At 50.1% G+C, this 19,593-nt stretch overlaps 6 protein-coding genes across 6 annotated transcripts; 3 read left to right on the top strand and 3 right to left on the bottom strand.

Moving 5' to 3' along the window:
- Positions 1-4,610: 4,610 nt before the first annotated feature.
- On the bottom strand, positions 4,611-6,296 carry LTR84_000860 (uncharacterized protein; the record flags this gene model as incomplete). Its single annotated transcript, XM_064844489.1, has 1 exon — positions 4,611-6,296. One exon carries the CDS (start codon positions 6,294-6,296, stop codon positions 4,611-4,613), a length of 1,686 nt encoding a protein of 561 aa, XP_064712349.1.
- Positions 6,297-11,320: 5,024 nt separating this feature from the next.
- LTR84_000859 (uncharacterized protein) lies at positions 11,321-11,735 on the bottom strand (the record flags this gene model as incomplete). The annotated part of the gene is made up of 3 exons (XM_064844488.1): positions 11,321-11,334; positions 11,388-11,458; positions 11,509-11,735. The coding sequence occupies 3 exons, from the start codon at positions 11,733-11,735 to the stop codon at positions 11,321-11,323; spliced, it is 312 nt and encodes a 103-aa protein (XP_064712348.1).
- A 777-nt stretch (positions 11,736-12,512) lies between these two features.
- Positions 12,513-13,036, top strand: HHT1 (histone H3.1; the record flags this gene model as incomplete). Its single annotated transcript, XM_064844487.1, has 3 exons — positions 12,513-12,549; positions 12,612-12,765; positions 12,817-13,036. 3 exons carry the CDS (start codon positions 12,513-12,515, stop codon positions 13,034-13,036), a joined length of 411 nt encoding a protein of 136 aa, XP_064712347.1.
- Positions 13,037-13,737: 701 nt separating this feature from the next.
- Positions 13,738-14,634, top strand: LTR84_000857 (uncharacterized protein; the record flags this gene model as incomplete). Its single annotated transcript, XM_064844486.1, has 2 exons — positions 13,738-14,186; positions 14,241-14,634. 2 exons carry the CDS (start codon positions 13,738-13,740, stop codon positions 14,632-14,634), a joined length of 843 nt encoding a protein of 280 aa, XP_064712346.1.
- A 621-nt stretch (positions 14,635-15,255) lies between these two features.
- On the top strand, positions 15,256-17,231 carry LTR84_000856 (uncharacterized protein; the record flags this gene model as incomplete). The annotated part of the gene is made up of 2 exons (XM_064844485.1): positions 15,256-15,613; positions 15,682-17,231. The coding sequence occupies 2 exons, from the start codon at positions 15,256-15,258 to the stop codon at positions 17,229-17,231; spliced, it is 1,908 nt and encodes a 635-aa protein (XP_064712345.1).
- A 928-nt stretch (positions 17,232-18,159) lies between these two features.
- LTR84_000855 (uncharacterized protein) lies at positions 18,160-19,527 on the bottom strand (the record flags this gene model as incomplete). Its single annotated transcript, XM_064844484.1, has 1 exon — positions 18,160-19,527. One exon carries the CDS (start codon positions 19,525-19,527, stop codon positions 18,160-18,162), a length of 1,368 nt encoding a protein of 455 aa, XP_064712344.1.
- Between the last annotated feature and the right edge of the window lie 66 nt (positions 19,528-19,593).

Genomic DNA, 19,593 nt, shown 5'->3' with positions numbered 1-19,593 from the left:
CTTGATAGTTCCAAAGTCGCTATACTCAAAATTATTAAGTATGCTTACCTAAAAATTTGCGACCCGCCAAGTTTGGGCGTGCTAGCTTTCGGTAAGTGCTGAGGAGTGAGCGATATGAACTGCTGGGCACTTCGGGTTTAAAGTTGTTCGCCCGGCTCTGAATCATGGGAATCAGCAAACAACGGCATGTGTTCAAGCCGATACTACCGACAAGTGTGTACGATCACTGACAAAATGCAAGTGATAAGCAAAAGATTCGGATCTGGCGGGACTCGGGGGTTTAAAATTCGGGTTTAGAACAGACCGGGAGATACGGAGGATAGTGTATGCACTAGTGATGTGAATGGGTGAGATTGAGTCTCCTTCAGGAAAGCCATGAGGTATGCCCTATAGTAGGCATCTGTTTATGTTTCAAGATCTGCCAGCCGAGAACCAGAAACGGCAAGTGCTGGTCAGGTTTGGAGAATAGCATCGGCCAGGATGACCAGAGTGACGTTGGACACGAGTCGTATGACAGACGATAATGACGGGCAACGAAGTTCTTAGTACTTCTGGGTAGTTGGACGAAGGAGCTAATGTGGAAGCCTCCCTCTAATGAGCCTTGAAGGATGAGCAATCGTGCCCTGAAGTTGAATACTTAGTATGCATGATCTAATAGTTCGGAATAAGAAAGTGAGCCACTCGCAAGGCTTACCCTGCAAAAGTGTCGGCTCGTTGCACATCATGAGGATCCTGGAGGTGGTCACTAGATTCTCACGAGATATGCATGGAGGCCATCGTGGTTCATACCCAGGCAAGATGCGCGTTCTTTCTCGAATAGACAGTAAATGCAGCGTATTCAGCACCACCCCCTTTCGGCAATACTCGTATTGTTCCTGTCTCATATTCCGCACTCGTTAACATGTTTCAAGATACACTACTAGGTAAGGCATTCCCAGATGCCGACTTTTCTCCATATCCTAAATGAATTTTCCTGCAACAACAGGGGGAAGATTCGTATATGCAGCCGGTTTGAGAGTCGGGAGAGTTTGTCCTTGAACTTTCCATGACTCGCTATATGCTTGTTTTACCAACCAAGCCACTGCCTAAGCAACTTGAAGTTCTAACCCGTCCGTGGTTGCCGGTGGTGAGACTTGGAAAATGCAGCCGTCGCACCTTCCAACTCCCTCCGTGCCGTACCCGTGCTCCCCACTTGGCTGCTTAAGCGACTTCTCCTACTTCGTACATTTACGCCTACGGGCCACATGGCATGGTCGATTTCAAAGTTCGGTCCGACACTCGTGTTTTGTGGCTGAAGATTTTACCCGACCCTCATGCTTTTATCCACGCAGTAACTGTATCTGTGTGGGGCTCTCTAGCTGAAAAACGACTGGAAAATATCCGCGAGTGGATGCTCTCCCCACATTTCCCACACCGTTAGTGGCAGGCTCGCCGTTCCCCGGTGGAAGCTGTCCGAAACCATGCCACTCTCGTCTTTCAACAGATCAATTCGATTGCCGAAGGCGTCACCATGAACAAGTTACAACAAACACGAGTAGCCGACATAGCCAACCATGGACTTGGATGAAAAGACTGGACCCGACGATTTCTACCGCTACGAATTCATCCGCTTGTGGCTTGACTACTCATGACCTATCATCATCAACAGGCACTGAATAAACATTTTCGCGCATCCGCTTGATCTTTTGCTGGCCCTGTCAAAATACCCGAGCTCTCTCACTCGACATGTCCCAACTCTCTTACACCTTTTCTCCGCTCTCATCTCACAAAGTGACAAGCCTGACCTTATCGGGAATGTGCCCCAATGCTTGGCCATTTCGTGTTTACGTTTTACTTTTCGAGATTTCCCAAGTCCTCAGCGGCATGTGCATCTTTTCGTCTCCTGTCGGGATGCTCCCCGTATGCTCACTAACTCCCTACTAGTCACTTCGAGTTCGATCTCGAAACTTCGAGTGGGACATCCCCTGGTTCTTACTCGTGCTTCCCTTCGGTGGACAAAGCCAGCTTAGCTTGCATGCCAACAATCTTCGATACGAACACAACTCGGCGAGCGTGCTGACTACTCTCCGTACGACCTAATGGCCGAACTCGATGAGGGCCTGGCCAGAATGTTGAATTCTCCTTTTTGGCCTAGGCGGCTGAGCTAACATTCAAGTCATCCCAGGCCTAGGGACTTTTGCAACGGAGTTCTCCAACGACCGTTAGGTAACCAACCTCGACACGAAGCACCCGTTGTCAATATCAGCGAGAAAAAATTAGTCAAACTGTGCTTATTCCATCCACGGTTTAGATGACTTCTACTCAAATAAGTATGTGCCCCAGGCAGATGATACGAAGTTCAAACGATTTCTGATGAACGTGTCTTGCTCGGAAAAGCAGCCCTCTCATTTCGACCCTGCCGTGTGGAGCGAGCTACTGGTAGTACCTTCAAGAGTGTTGAAATGAGCGTCCGACATCAACTCAACATTCCACAAAGCCTGCATTTGCAGAATACATCCGGCTTGGAATGGTAGGCCTCTTGTCCTCCCATATCCTGGCGTACTAATTCATCGTATTTCCATCCCCCATGAAAGAATCCCGAGTCAGGAGACACCAGCAGAGCAGTGGTCTGCATATCGGGATCTTAAAGTTATGGGCGCTGGGTTCCCATCTAAACTCACACCTCGGGCTGCAAAGCCCACCTTCACCGTCCCTCCGTTTCCGCTCAACCGCAAGGTAAGCAGATAGGTAGGCTAAGTTTTCCCTTCCTCGCACCGCCGTCCTCGCGTGTTTTTCTTCTAGCATCCTTGCAACTACTCAACTCGGATCCCTAACACTAAAAGAAAGTGTCCGAAATTTAACTTCTGATCTCGGAAATCTCTGGGTTGTTTCGTTTGCTTCCCGATTACAGCAAAGCCGGACATGTGGGATTGTTTGTGTTTCGCCGTGCCCACATGCCCCCTCGGGACCCAAGGCCCAGGGCCCAGGGCACAGGACCACCTTAGGGGAAATCTACGGCGGCTAAACGCAACCTCCAACCTACCTAACTAACTCTCCTACCCGCGGGAAATAAACTTTGGCGAGCCTAGCGAGGAGCGACTGACTTAGTCAAGCCCCCCACCACCGCCATTATTATTATTATTCATTCAATGTCCACGGCCCAAGCACAACCCCGATGCAGTAGATTTCGTAAGCCAGTGCCGGTGGGTCTTCCATTGTTACGCCAAAAGGGCGCACGTCGGGTTTTCCCCCCCCCATCAATTATTGATTAGTGATTGACGGGTTTGTTTGAGATCAATGTTACAATTTCAAGTCTTTGTGTAGCATGTCAGCGTTTCGACCTACCATGCTTGCATGCCTGTCTGCATCGGATATATTTCTTCCTTGAGCAAATTTGGGGGTGGGGGGCTGAGTAGGGTTGCGTCTGAAAGGGCAGAAATGTCGGCGAGGGTTTCGTGAGAACAATATGATAATTATATTCCACAAAATCCAACTTAGGACCGTAGAAGTCAAATCCAACCCACGAATGAATTGACACACTGTACCTCCAACCATCATGTAATATAGATCGAGTAACCCTCCCACACAGCTCTGACTCATCAGCTCATCGATAATCACCATAGGCATTAATTACCCAGTAGGTGTTCTGTAAAAACGTAGCCAGCCCAGTGGCACGAAAACCCCGAACGGTCACGTGGCATGAAGAGAGAAAAAAAGGAAGACAGTCTGTTCCTGGTCTGCCTGAGGCACTCAGTTCTGCGGCGCGCGCACAGGCAAAGCAAAATCTGGGGGAGCAGGGCAAGGAAGGAAGGTCAAAAGAAGGCTCATCCATCCACGCTGGATCCACCTACCCGCCTACCTGGCAGTGCCCAAATAAATCCCCCGACTACACAGTTTCAATCAAACTAAACCCAGACGACAAAACTGGAGAAATTTCAAGTGAAGTAAATGCAATTCTACATGGGAACAAATCCGAGTCAAGGTGGAGGGTTTAGAAAATCCACATTATCTGCAAATTCAGCCAACTATGTAGGTAGGGCTGCCCAGAGACAGGACCCAAAGCACGCGTCGGTACGGTGCGTATAAGAGTGAGTGTTATACAGTCTATCGTTTCTTTCATGTCCCATAACCCAAAAATGGCGAGCAAGTAGCTTTTTTCTTTGTCCATAGACCGGTCCTGATGGTGATGTCGCGTATAAAGAAATAAAGTAAGAGCAAGATCCCAAGCCCAAAAAGATAAAAAAGACATTTCAATCTCGTAAAATCCACATCCACCGTCCCGCTGGTGAACTTATATCGTAGCCTCGTTTCAGGCTGCCGTATGCGCCCTGCGCCATGCTTCATGACCTGCCTGACGCTCTCAACACTCTCCAAAAAGTGTTTGCGTTAAATGCCATTTCATGTCGCTGATCAATGGGACCAAAGAACCCACATAACGCCTGATGAACAAGGAGAAAACCTCATGATAATCATACAGTTGTGCCCTCAGGCCGCCTTTTATGCGGGTAAAAGTGTATTGCCAAAGTGGCCGAAATCCCTCACAAAGTTGAATTGCGCCAATCGTAGTCGTTGTTTTTCAGCCGCAGTATTGCTTCTGACCGAAGACTGACTCAAGCTTTTTGTTACTTATTTTATTTTGGCGACCTGCGCTTTTGCTTACCAACCCAATCAACTTCGGGATGAACCACACGCATATGTCTGGTAAGTGCATCATTGCGCGAGAAAGTCTTCTCCTCAGTACACAAATGGCAGCGCACCTTTTGTTTGCGACCGTTGTGGATAGTATCTTCATGGCGGGTAAGATCGTAAGGCCGAGAAAAGATTGAGTTGCAAGGTTTTCCAGTGCTCGGATTTATCCGATCACATCGGTGGGGGCCGGCTTGCGAGTTCCGCAGGGCTAGATTTGGCGATTGCTGCTGCGATGACGTAGGTGACGTTTGCCTGTGCCCCTCCCGCTTATGCTTTTGCAACTTGGCGGGAGTCTCGAATCTCAGGTGACAACCATGGTAGGTGCACGAATATGTTCCTGAGTCAGATGATGTGTCAAGCGGTTTTTGTACCGGTGGTGACTGTTGTTGCTGATGTTGTGAGACAGGCTGTGCTTGCGACCTTGATCTGATGGATTGTTGACTCGAAGGCTCCGATGGACCTTCATCACCAGTCGACTCCATTGAGATCATGTGAGCAGGAAATTCAGGTACCATTTCTTGTAGACCGGAATTCATTTGCTGGCGGCCAGTCTGACTCACAAATGGATACTGTTGGGGTATTTGCATGGACTGGTCTGGAGTGTAGAATGTCGACAGGTTTGATGAGGTGCGCTGAGTGGCGAACATATCCTGAGAATGAGATGGAGCGAACAACGGTGTAGCATTGTCATCGATATCATGCTCGTCAAGCATCAACTCCTTGGGTGAAATCGACGTCCGCTGTTTCTGTAGTGTAGCAGGAGGTTGACGCAGTTGAGGCGCAGCCATGTATGGTGAGTTCTGCCTGAATGGAGATCTCTGACGAGGATTTGAAGTCGAGGCGCCAGGATGGAGATGATCTTGCTGTGCTGCCTGTAATCTATCGGCCATCATGTTCTGCCTGTGTGGTGTCACATTCAGTCTTTGCATACTCTGCTGTGCCTGGTTGAAGGACAGCTGCTGCTGGTATTGCTGGTCTGGAAAGACATCCTGGAGTGACTGCTGATATGCTGGTGTTGGGTGATAACCTGAATCAAATTGTAAGTAGTCGAACAAATGCTCGTCGACATCGCTCATCTCACCAAAAATCTGCTGGGTTTTCTCATCGTACTCTGGCTCAAAGGTTGTATGCGGTGTCGCTGGGGAGTTGTGACTCATGGTCGACACAGACTGCGGTGCAGACAGGTTGTAAGACCCACGATCATCCACACCTTGAGACTGTATTCTTCTCATGTCAACAGCGCCGTAGCCAGTGTTTGTAGGATACATGATTGTTGATTCTGACTTTGCAGTGTGTGGAGTCTGGGTGTAGTCGAAGTCGTAGTGTGTGGGAAAAGTTGAATCGGAGGTGGCGACGTGTGGATATATCGTATTATGATTAAGAGGCGAAGGTGGACCCGCCGATGTGACAGAAGATCCGGAGGAGCCTCTCTTATGGAATCTCTGTTCTTGAAAGTTCTTTGGCAGGGCGCTGAGGAAAGGGCCTGCGTTGTAACCGTCGTTCCACCCTCCTACAAGGGCGCTCTGAGCCAGCATGGGTGGTTGCGGGCTGGTCGCCGTAGCAGCAGGAGTGGGAGTAGGGCTCGAGTGAGAGATGCGCACAGAAGGACTGACAGAAGCTCTTTGCATCGATTGATAGAGATGGGTGTGTGAGGGTGTGTGCGGGTGAGACGAGTAATATGAAGGAGGCAAGGATGGGATCAGGCCTTCAGCGATGGTAGATGTGTATAGTAGGCCTGTGCTTGGTAATGGATAGCGAGGCAGCGAGTAGTAGTCGTACGTGGACTGTTGTTCGGAATAGGAAGTGGTATGGGAGAAAGTAGGATGAAGTGGCAAATGTATATGCGAGAGCGAGGTTATTTGAATAGGCCGGACGAAGACGGCTTACGAAAGATGGGGGTGGAAAGATGTGGAAGTGGGAGGGTTTAAAGAATGTACGAGTCCAAGTGGGCGGAGGTATCGGCGTTGGTACGGGCGTGAAGTGTGAAAAAGCCAATAGTGGTAAGTGTAGCAGTCAAAGGATTGCAAAGAGAAGGTGCATTCGGAAGCAACATATTTGGGCTTGGGCTTTGGGTTGAATGCGAATGTAATGTGTTGAGTCGAGCGTCGTATAGATTGGGTGGTGAGGTAGTGGTGAGAGAATGGACAATCAGCCGGCACAAACGAGCGGAAACTGGGGACCCTGCATGGCTTTTCTCGGTGACGTCGACACCATCCATGATCAGATCCATGCCATGCCTGTGCCCACTGCCCAGCATGACCGGGGTCGAGGCATTAACCACCAGACCAGGGCTTGCGGCCTCTGCAACTTGCGACTGGACACTGGCGTCTTCTCGGCAATACGTTGTCCTGCGGGCTTTATTTTTGCTTTTCAACCACCAACTACCAACCGAGCACTCCGTATTCCGTACAAGTAATGTGTATCGTCACATTCAATACTTTGTCGCGGAAAAATACCACCTCGGGGTGCCCTCCCAACTGAGCTGACCCTGTACCGTCAGTCACGCCTACAACGGTCACCCGGTTTTCTTTCGGACGAAACAATCAGCACCCGACCCGACTCTTTCCCTCCGCCTGCTTGTTCTTGACACTCGTAACTATGATCAATGGCTTTTCCCCTTATCGCCGGCCTTACAAAGAAAGTATTTCTTTCATCCGAGGCATCCAATATACTGTGCTCATCGGTTTCCTATCCTTTGCTCCAAGATCGACAGTTCCACGTAATGCACAATCGACCTGACCTGCCATGTTGAGAACTCTGACTCTTGGCACGAGCCAATAATGCACTCAACATAGATCGATCATATCGTCACAAGCTGTGGCTGTGCCTTGATTCCAACCAATCAGCCCTCCGGAACAACAAAAACCCGAGCGTATCCGAGGGGATGTTCCACTGCTGTTATTTCTTGTTTTGGAACCGTACGGATACGCCGTCGTTACCCATTGCTGCCCGTCACCCAAGTTTTTTGACGCCGTGGAAAACCTTTCCCTCTCCCTTCCCTCCCTCGGAGTCTAGATTGTTGCGACGGCCGCCAAAACCGCTCCCAGAATTTGTGTACACCCTTAGTCATGTCCCTGTCGCTTTGACAAACCCCTCGTACACCACGCTCCCTATTTGAGTGTATTATGCGTATTCTCTACATGGCATTCAAATGTTCCCACTATGGTTGCTCGCCTACTTAGACCAAGTCTGTCCTCTGCCGTGACTAAATCCGTGTCATTTGCATGCAAGCCAGCTGAGTCGAGCAAGAAACATAGCCTGTAGTACTCGCATCGCGACCAAGCACGGCCACACGGATGATCTCCAGCCAGCCTTATGTTTGGGTATGGTCACTTGAATTCTGAATGGGCGAGTTTCCTGACTCGTGGTTCGTTCGGCTGCTTTGGCCCATTTGTTGCCTGTATCCAGCTAGTGTGTGTCTGATGATCGGCAATCATTTCAGGTATTGATTCTTGTTGTCACGTCTATCCAAATGCAGCTTGCAGTACGAGGACAGGGCTGTGATAAGACACACCAAAGACACCAGTCTCAGACATATGGTGATCATTTCCGTACAATAGACAAGTTTGGGGCTCCCGGTGGATGCCAGTAATGCACGGAATGCATTCCTACGACCCACTTGCCATGACCTTCTAGAATTTTTCAATTGTCCTCGTCTACGACTTAGTTACATGCAGGAACGTGCCGAGCTGCCGTTGCATCTGCGTCCCACAACCCTGGTGCAAATTTAGCATGGGCTTTGCTCTTTGGGGTTGTAGGGCTGTCCCCCCACTGGACAGAGAACTTGGTGGCCCTTGGCAAGTTGACACGCGAGTCAAAACATGCAGCTGATGGAAAAACTTTGATCGACCGACTGGTCTGTCTGATTGGGCATCTTCTGCCACCAGGCCGAGAAGGAGAAAGGTCGGCTATTGTCGGAGGGGTCCGATGGCTTCTGGGCCTGAGGCTTGGAGGACAACTTTGGGGGAGGTTTCTCCTCGCTGTCCTGTCTGCTAACCCTGATGAGGAAGGCAGATGCTTGTGTCTCGTACTTTGATTCGGCAGATGCACTTTTATCAGATTTGCATCTCGACAGAAAATTTCAATATCCTGTCCCACTTACCTAGAACGATATCCATGGCTATGCGTGGTCTCTGTTGTAACAAGATACCAACCTTCCTTGTTCTCGGGCAATCCGAGTACAATATACCTGAAAACAGGCAATGATTCGTGAGCATAGCCGGGTTTGGTACCCGTTTGATGAATCGATCATCTGGCCTGTTTTATCAGGATGCGAACAGTCGAATAGAAACGTTCTTTGTGTCTGCAGCGCAAGCTCGGATACAGAAGAATAGTCTGGCCGCGTGGCTTTCAGCTTACGTCTGTCTGGCACTGGCAAGTGATCTTCAGAAGCGCGAGCACCGCCACATATGTGCCACATCTGGGGAACCTTGGAATGGCTGCAGCCTGGTGGGACCACTCTCCCGACCAAAATGTACTTCTGTACCCCGTAGTGGATTTCATGCTCAGCACGCCTGGCAACGCAGTTTTTTGGTATGCGAGCTGAGCTCACGCAACTGTGTCCTCTGTCGCCGAAACTCACGTCCATGAGAATTGGGATGCTTTGTGCGAATGGGCTACTCGATACGACCTGTGTGAACTGCGGGTCCCGTGACCATCCCATGTATCTTTTTTGAGGTGGGACAACGCCCCTCTTTGAGGAAGTTCCACCCGGCGATAACAGAGCCGGTCTTCGAGTAGCACCATTTGAGCAACAGCATGTATTTGACTTTTCGTGCATGGAGTTATCGCAGCTATACATGGCTGAAACTGTTTATGCCTGGTGCGTCCCGTTGCATGTCGCTGAGAGAGAAACATCCCGTGGCAGCTGAGTCTTGCTCTCAAACGTTGTCAAGGCGTCGGTGGCCGAGCTGTGCCTTCATTGCACGCACCCATATTTGGGTACGATTGTTGGGCTGTCACCTAATAATCAGTCGCATACTCGGATGTACTTTCAGCCCATTATTGTAGCAATCATGCTCGCCTTGTACTTTGACTTCCCATTTGGAACCCGTTCAAGACTGTACAGGTAATGTTCGATACCAGTGTAATGGTAATCTACATGTGTATACTGATGGCCCCTCGAGCGAAACGGCTCCGTTGGGGGAGACGGTTCAGATAGCCATCGTATACTCGGACTTCGCATGGTCACTTCGGATCGGGTGAGGGTCGTAGACAGTTGCGGCTCAGCTCGTATGAGATAGCAAGCGCCATTTTAGTGGGGGCTCCTCGAGTAGGCAACCACCAAGGACAGGACACCTAATCAGTTTGTCTAATTGCCCATTGCGCCGGAACACCTGAGCATGCAATTTGCCATAATACTATTATCAAGATTTTGTGATTTGGTCATGATGTGTGTATGCTTCTGACTGTGTTCGATGCGAACTGGTCAGCGCTTGGAGGTAGTTAACCCGCCAAGAATTAAAAAATATATTCAGCATCCGAGGCTGATGAATCATCCAAGCACCACGTCACAACCATTCCACCTCCCATCGTACCATGAAATGGCGCATTATCCACTGCCTAGGTAGGCAAGTACGGGGCTGCTGCTCGAATTACGTGCATAGAGAGATAACCACTCGCAGGATTACTGCGGCATTGCTGCGAATCGAGTGGTTTATCTGGATTTGGTAGAACCACGGCTTCGCACGGAGATGTTCTAGACACAACAAGCCGCTCTGGAAAAGACGTAAGCAGACCGAGCAAGCACTTAATTATAGTGGTAGCGACCTAGTCACAAGAGTGGCAGAATGTTGCGAGCCTGTCTGCAAGTAGTTTGAGCGATGCACGACAGAGGTTAGCAGAATGAGAGACTAAGTTGGCTTCAAAAACGCGCAAAGGTTCGTACACATGCCCAATTGCGCACCAGAGCGCCAGTAAACCATGTCTTGTGATGGCGCAGCAAGTCTTGTATATACACTGGCGCCTAAACACCATAAAATTGGACAGTTTTGGTGGTCTAGATCGAGGGCTACAAGGTGGCAAATGCCGGAGCACAGAAGCATTGCGTCACATGGCCATGATCCAACCTTATGAAGAAACCTCAACTGACAACGACAAACTTCAGGCGGCAACAACGAGAGTCTCGGCTTGATCCATCGAGCAACGGCCGTCTGCAAAGTCCGAGTTGAAGAGATCGCCCAACGATGCTCGGCGCATTAAAATGATATGCCGACGAGTGATAGGGAAATGCACCGAACCATGGCAGCGCCGGCTTCACGGAGAGCAAGGCAAGTTACAAGCCAGGCCCAAGAGACATCAAAGCCATGCAACGTAGGCAGCGTACAGAAGATAACCACGACGGAGGAAGCAGAAGAGTTGTTTGCTTTGACAATTTAATTCATACTGGTACTGATGCTTATGTCATGGCTCTCAGTCCATCTGCAAACGCCGTTCAGGCTGCTCATACTATGCCTGTATGATACATCAAGGCACCTTTATTGATTTGCCATCCCATCATAACCTTGACCGTGCAAGCCCCATTGAGAACCCATTGCGTGCCCAACCACTCCGAAACTGAAAGCAAAAAGAAGACCACCATGCCAGGGATGACTGCAAGCATGATATGTCGGGTTGATGTCGTGATAATGATGTCGAGAACAGATTGAGTTGTTTAACCACCGAAACCTGGAGCCAGTTAGTTTTGAGGTTATGAGAATGAAGACTGGACAAGTACGAACCATAGAGGGTACGGCCCTGTCTCTTAAGAGCATAGACAACGTCGAGAGATGTGACAGTCTTTCGCTTGGCGCTGGGAGGGAGTTAGCTTGATGTTGATGGAAGGGACGGAAGAAGACGCACTGTTCTGTGTATGTGACAGCATCACGGATGACACCCTCAAGGAAGGTCTTCAAGACACCTCGGGTCTCCTCGTAGATCATGGCCGAGATACGCTTGACACCACCACGACGAGCGAGACGGCGGATGGCGGGCTTGGTGATACCTTGGATGTTGTCACGAAGAATCTTGCGATGACGCTTGGCACCACCCTTGCCGAGACCCTTGCCACCTTTTCCACGTCCAGTCATGATGAATGAGGTATGAAGCTAAAAGCTTTTGAAGATTTGAAAAGTGTAGAGTGTAGAGAGGATTGAAGATGGTAAGTTTAGATGGATGGATGGAAGAGGAAAGGAGCCGTTGATTGGGAGCGTGGTGGGCGGAGACTTATGCACCCCAGCGAAGGGTTCCAGATCAACTTTGGGCCGTCAGATCACAACCAATCAGAATTAAATCTGGGTAGTGGCCCAACCAGGCCGAATCACCACCTGATCTGATGATCTCTCACCCACCACTTGATGAATCAATTGATCCTTTTGCAACTATAGTCATTCAGATGTGATAATGATTTACAGAATATTTGCAATAATTATTATTCGTTGTAGAGCATGGCTGCCGGGGGGGTGGTGGTGAAACGGGTGCTGGAGATCTCGAGGTGGTACGCCAAGTGACGGAATCAGACAACCGACTAAACCCAAAACAGGTCATGATTTGGCAGTCATTCTGAATCACAGCCAAAAATCGTGTGTAAATTGGATCATTATCAGTGCTCTGATCTGATCACTTTGTTTTGCTCCTTCCAAGGCACCCATTTTCCAGCTTCCCTTTGAGATCATCAACTGCCTTGCCTCAGATCACGCCAAGCCCCGTCACTGCCTTTTCGCCTTTTCTCTTTCCCCTACAAATACCTCCTCCTCCCGCCCACTTCCACCACTTGGCTTCTTCCCTCGTCAGCCTCACTCATCATCTCCAATCTTCTTCATCCATCATCAACAACACTTTTCATCAATTCATCAGTTCCATTCACAATGGCACGAACCAAGCAAACCGCTCGCAAGTCCACTGGTAAGTTTCAACTCATACCTCATCATCATCACCGCCGCATCTCATACTAACTACAATCCCAGGTGGCAAGGCACCTCGCAAGCAGCTCGCCTCCAAGGCCGCTCGCAAGTCTGCTCCCAGCACCGGTGGTGTCAAGAAGCCCCATCGTTATAAGCCCGGTACCGTCGCTCTCCGTGAGATTCGTCGCTACCAGAAATCCACTGAGCTCCTCATCCGGTCAGTACCTTCTCACCATCATCTCATTGACCATGACTAACATCCACACAGCAAGCTGCCCTTCCAGCGTCTTGTCCGAGAAATCGCCCAGGACTTCAAGTCTGATCTCCGCTTCCAATCTTCAGCCATCGGCGCTCTCCAAGAGTCCGTTGAGGCTTACCTCGTCTCTCTCTTTGAAGACACCAACCTCTGCGCCATCCACGCCAAGCGTGTCACTATCCAATCCAAGGATATCCAACTTGCCCGCCGTCTTCGTGGTGAGCGATCTTAGATGACATGACAAACGACATGAACCATTCACTTCAGCAATGAGTCACCAATTCTTGGGAAGCTGGATGTTCATGATGGGTACGGGGGTTTCATGAGTGCTTTGGCGAATGGGATGATCAATCATGGTTTTGTATTGCTTTTCTGGCAAACACCACATTATGGGGTATGGGGACTTCGGCGTTTCTGCTTGTAAATCATCAAATAATCCAGTCATCACAGTGATATGACTTGGACTGAGCAGACAGGCGCCTCAGACAACTAGACGTTCAATATGATCACGTCCAAACATCAAGAACTTGACCTTCCTCTGCATTGTGCCCGTAGAATCCTTTGTCGTAGAGAGTAGATTTTGTGATGGTTGATGGATGGGAAAATCACATCACTGCTGCAGTCCAGGGGTGGAAATAGGCATCATCTGCCCCTGCGTTAGGGGCAAGCCTCTGACGAGAAGGGCAATCCAATGCCTAAAAACAGAAAGCTTGGGCACTGGGGTAGCCCTGAAATTCGTCATCGGCAGCAGATCGGAGCCTATGATTTCCACGTTGGCTCCCGAAAACACCCTCGGAACTTCCAAACTCGCACCAATGGTCTTCAGCTGGAGGGGAACCAAACTAAATTTGCAGAAATCTTCCTCGCAATCTGACATTTCAGACGTTCGATGCAAGACATCTGCAGATTCTCAACTATGATATTCCCCTTGACATGAATGCTCTACAGCGGGCATCTTCCAAATTTGGTGCCCAATCGCCATTTCTGAGGGTGCCTAGACATCGTCGCCCAGCAGTCCGCAGCCAAAGACACTCATCCAGCACCAATCCTGGTGACTCACCACCAGCCAAAACACCAGGACGAAACAGTCTTCCACCGAAGCCACAGAATGGGATCGGCGCTGGTGACTCGGCCAAGGTAGAACCGGTGGACATACCAATACAACTATGGTACCATCGTCTGGGTCCGGTGTCGACATTCTTCAGCTGGTTCCATCGAATGCAAACCAAGAGACCCTACACGGTTCAGTTATGTACGACCTTGACGACCTACTTGTGCGGTGATCTACTCGCGCAAGACATTGGAGGGGAACTCTATGATCCCAATAGGACCTTGAGGATGTTGACAATTGGTGCCATCGCGGCCATCCCGGGGTACAAATGGTATGGGAGAGGGACATGATCTTGAAAAATACTGGCTGACAAGAATGAACACAGGTTTCTCTTCCTCGGCCGCAACTTCAACTACTCCTCTAAAGTCGCCTCGATCGCTACAAAGGTCACAGTCAACCAAGCCATCTTCACGCCCGTGTTCAACAGCTACTTCTTCGGCATGCAGGCCATCCTCACAGGAGAAGGACCCACGGGGACAATCAACAGGATCGCTGCCACGGTACCGGTTAGCATTGTCAATTCTCTCAAGTTGTGGCCTGCGGTCACGGCGTTTAGCTTCTGGTTTGTCCCGGCGCAGTATCGATTCATGTTCTCGGGTATCTTTGCTGTTGCCTGGCAGTGCTACCTCAGCTTCTTGAACAGAAAGGAAGAGAAGATTGAAGAGGCGACCGATACTATGAGCCATCCCGTTATACCTGCGGGAACAAATGTCGAGTGAAGAATGCTCGGGCATGGGTGATTTCTGGATATGGCGTTTGGGAGGACCGGTCGTTCTTGGGGTTGAGACTGGGATATGAACAACACCAAAGACATCAGCAATAATACTCGTCATATCATTGACATTGTTGGAGAGTGGATTATGTTGATGCGAGAAGCAGACATTGCTCGACAATAAAGAAGTGCTGGCGACAGCAAAGTGGCAAAGAACCTGCTGCGTGACCATAGAAACTAGACAGAATTGGACACTAGAGATATGAATGATTCAATCCAGCATACCAAAATTCTATTGATTGGGCCTTACAAGTTGTGGCAGAAATCGTTTTCTAATTAGTGGAGGGCAAGACCAGAAAGCCCCGCGACGCGTCGAGCAAACACGCGACTTGATCGAGCAGGCAGAAGCAGTATCTAAACCTATCGATTCAGTCAAGGACCTGAACACGGCGGGCATCATGGAGAAATCCTCATGTGCCTCTTACCGCCCAAGATGTGAACTTCGGCTCCCTTTAAATTCGAGTCGTAGCTACTGGAAATGTGAAGCTGCCATGGCAGCCTTTTGATTCCATGACGCATAGATACGCCACCCTCTACCGACTGCCTCTCCTGCATTCTCAAGTTGACCATGTCCAATTTTCCCGAGCAGTCTACATATCACAAACTGCAAGTGCAAGTCGTTGCAGCACAGGCAGACGACAAGACAAACTTGGAATACGATGACGATGAATTCAGTGACTTTGGAGCTGATCCAGAAGAACTTGCCTTGATCGAACATCTTCTACAAGAAGCGATTGCGAAACAGTCTACCTCGACTCAAACTGTGTCCCTGGCAATTACAGACATCGAAGACTATGAATTACCGCGCAGCCCCAACTTGCCTGAGGTGCTTGACCTCCAATCTGCTCAGCAATGGAATCATTCAAGCCAGATCAAAGATCAGGAATACCAGTCAAGCCTGGTCGAGATCATATGCGACGAGAGTGGTGAGCCATGATTGATGCCCTGCTCCCCTCGCGCATCATTCCTGCTGACCTGCTGACCTAGCGATTAGCTGCAGTATTAACCAACACTGAAGACAAAAAGGACCGGACCCCCGAACCAAACGGTGATTCATCTCGTCCCTTGGACAGAAATCCAGCAGAGCCAACAACACCACTGAATGATACGAGGTCTCCCCTCGAACGATTCAGACGTCCTCCCAAGAAACCTTTTTCTGTCACAGACCTCACTTCCCCCGCCTGGTGTGAGCTACAATATTTCTATACAATCAGCAGTAAGACTGGGCGCAAGAAACCCACTTCGGCTATGAAGAAAGGAACCAAAGTTCACAAAGTTCTGGAAGAAGAAGTTCATGTGACTGTCCCTGTGACGATCACGAAAAAGGAAGACAGTTGGGGCCTTAGGCTGTGGAACATAATACATGGTCTGAAGACCTTGAGAGAGACTGGCAGAACTCGTGAGTTCGAGGTCTGGGGAACAGTGGGTGGTGAACTTGTCAATGGTGTCATTGATGAGCTGAGCTACGATTGTCCGGATCCCAAACTTGAGGAGCAGAGTCTCAAATCAATGGGAAAACAAGACAATGAACCTCCCATGCCTGGGTATCAGGCAAGTATAAGGGAATACCTGATCTTGAGCGAGCATCGTGAACAGGGACAGTCAATTGCAGATGCTCTCACAATGAAGACCACCCGAGATGTACAGCCTTCCAACAATGCAGCTCGCGATAGACGAATTTACATCACTGATGTCAAGACTCGAGGAGTTTCGTCTTTGCCTTCTGGCTCAAGCATTCGACCTACAATTGTCCAGCTTCACCTTTATCATCATCTGTTGGAGAACTTTGCCCAGGGAAATTTTCCACTCGAACACTTGTCATCACGGTTCAACTTTGACGTCAACGAGACATTCTCGGACTCATTCATTGCACAAATCGGAAATCTCAACCAAGAAGCCTTCGACCTCGTGAACTCCTCGAATGAAAACGATATGGAAGTCGATTTGACGGAGGACAACTTTGTCGCTTCGACTCAGGAGTCAATCGACATCATCCTTCAGCACAATAATATCTCAAGCCTCTGGCAGTACATGCTAAGCCAGTTGCAGGAGACATTCATGGTTCGGTCGACGGCTTCCTCTACATATGCAAGCCAAAATACGAGTTCAAATCCACAGAGCGAACATGAGCCACCAAGTGCAACACCTCAATCCGTTACATTATTGGATGATCCACCCCAATCGACCTTACCAACCCTCCTGTCTCCACTTCTTACGGCCCAGTATCTCTCTTCAAGACTTATGTCCAGCACTGACCCTTCAAAGCCGCAAATTATTGGCTCCAAGAGCGTCATCTTCAATCCCTCGTTTCTCAGAAGCTATTTATATGATACATTGGCTTTCTGGCGAGGCGAGCGAGAACCAAAGGGCGTGGTGCTTTCGGATGCATGGAAGTGTCGTGTTTGCGAGTTTCGTGACGGTTGTGCCTGGGTCAAAGAACAAGATCAACGTGCCCTAAACGATAGTTTGGAGAGAAGACGTATCCGGGAGGAAGGTGTCGGCATCGGCGTCGTGGGTGATGAGGTGACAAGGAGTCATGTATAGTGGTGAAACTTGCAGTTTATCTCCTCGCCTACGTCTGAGAATATTTCTGGCATGATCATGGCCATCAATGCCATCGCGGAACAGTGCCCATTGTCTTCACAAATGGTATGTGGATTGACCTGGGTTCATTCTCAATGGCCGGGGAGAGATTCCGGGCTTAGAAATGCGCGAAATGTCCAAAGCCTGGTGATGGCACCCCAACACCACAACCTTTGGTTGGCATTGGATTTGTCGGCATTGCTGACCCTCGTTTGCAATCGACCTCTGTATACAGGTTGCGGCCCAGAAACACTACTGCTGCATTTCCGCATCATCAAGCGACATAACTAGGCGAAAAAAACCAAACCCGCTCTGATTTTTGCAGATCATTGAAGCCACTCTCCATATCTGTCTACATCATCTCGTCCGCCGAAACGCGAATGCAGCTGCTAAAGGGGATGGAGTCCTTTCTTGACGCTTGCAACTGGCGAAAGTACGACAGCCCGAGTTTTGCATCAAATATATGTGCGTTGTGGCTTTTCCCCTGCGGCCAACAAAACTGGCGAAATCGGTATATATTCCTCCGCTCGTTGCTTGCAGCGAGGATCCTCATTCGTGCAATGCAATGCAATGCTCAGCCCGCTTGATGAAATCCCTGAACACGACTATTATATCTCGATGGAACCTGGACGCAAGACGAAAACGTTGCATATATTTATGACACCCAATCCATGTGCACATTTCAAACTTTGAACTCGAGGCGGACGATTGCGGAGGTTCGAGTGAGACCGACCTAGTACCTAGCTACTGAACACCTTTGCCGTTGGTAATTCTCAATATATCCATTCAATACCTATCTACATGGACTAGAGGAGTAATCCCCAATATCTGATGTTACTCCTTGTTGTTGTGCTCCGTCATCAATATCATAATCATCACTACTTGATGCTCACCAGGGGTAAGTCCTAACGTCGTCCTCCTCCTCCAGCTTCAGACCTCTATCCAACTGCTCCTGATGCTTCTGATCCAGATACTCGAGCAAGACCTTCTGATACTTCTTCTTGCCTTTATACTTCCCGACGTCGTCGCCCCAACTCCTGATGGCCGAGGCCAACCTCCCGGGCACGTAATCCTCCTGGGCGACCTCGGTGATGGGATGAAAGTAGGTGCGGATGGTGAAGACGACACCGCCGGACCTGGGCAGGCGGCGCAGGGTCTGGCGCTCGGAGCGGAAATAATGGTATCCGATGGCGCGGTCCTGCTCGGCCGTGTTCCAACTGATGCCGTCCGAGTCCTCGCTGCCGATGGAGTGGCTCCAGGCGAGGTCGTCGTCGACCTGGATGAAGTAGTTGTTGCGGGCGACGAGCTCCTCGGGCTTCAGCCGCCGGAAGAAGTTCATCATGCCCTTCTCCAGCTTCTCGCGGTACTGCGGCACGTCGCCCGACGTGTGGATCTCCGACAACGGCATCCCGAGTTTATCCTCGAGCCGCCAGAACCCCGCGAGGAGGATCGCCCCCGCCAGCAGGTAGTACTGCCCGTCGGGCTTCTCGATCATGATCGCCAGGTCGTCCTGCGTGAGCCGTGCACACGTCTGCATCGGGTCTTCGGGCAACGGCCGCGACTTGGTGTTCAGGTCTTCCCCGGACCATAGGTTCTTGATCCCCTTTTCGCTGTGCTGGTACAGCGTCGGGTACCGGTCGCAGAGGTAGTCGACGAGCTCGTCGAGCAGCTCGACAGCAGCCGCGTATGCTTCGGGCGCGGTGTGGCAGCATTTGGGCCCGCGCTCGATGATGCGTCGCGCCTTGTCGCCGTGAAACCGTGGGTAGTGGTTGTCCAGCTCGACCCAGTCCTCGAACTGCGCGCTGCGCAGTCCCATCGTCTGGAAGTACTTGTAGCGGAACGGCCGGTAGGGTAGTGGCTTCGTCGTCTCGATCGACCAATCTGGGTAGGGTGCCGGCTTGGGCCTTTGGAATGTTGATGGCGTCCATGTCCCTGGCTCGCGAGTCACTGTCTCTCGCCGCGTGTAGCCTGCTTTCTCGACTGTTGGGGTCGATGGTCGTGAGGGGTGTGCTCGGTTGTACCGTCTCGAGAGGTATTTGGATAGTGTGATGGTGGCGAGTGCGAAGAGGAGGAACGCGTACAGTATCTCTTTGAAATATCGCTGCTTCGACAATTTTTCGAGATCGGTCTGGGCGTTCTTCAATGCTGATGTACAGTGTGTCTTGGTCTTCTGGAGATGCTGGCTTGCCTCGTCGATGTACGGTTGTGACCTTGCAACCAGGTCCGAGATGGACCGCTTCAATACCTCGGTGTCCATTATTGATTGTGAAGTCTACGGGTTCTGGATCATCAAGGGGCAAGACCAGGTTACAATACTGGAACT

This window comes from Exophiala bonariae (genome assembly GCF_035927105.1).
Source record: "Exophiala bonariae strain CCFEE 5792 chromosome Unknown scaffold_1, whole genome shotgun sequence".
Taxonomy (NCBI): Eukaryota; Fungi; Ascomycota; class Eurotiomycetes; order Chaetothyriales; family Herpotrichiellaceae; genus Exophiala; species Exophiala bonariae.
The sequence above is the reverse complement of the archived record's forward strand: the minus strand, read 5'-3'. Positions and strand labels throughout refer to the sequence as shown.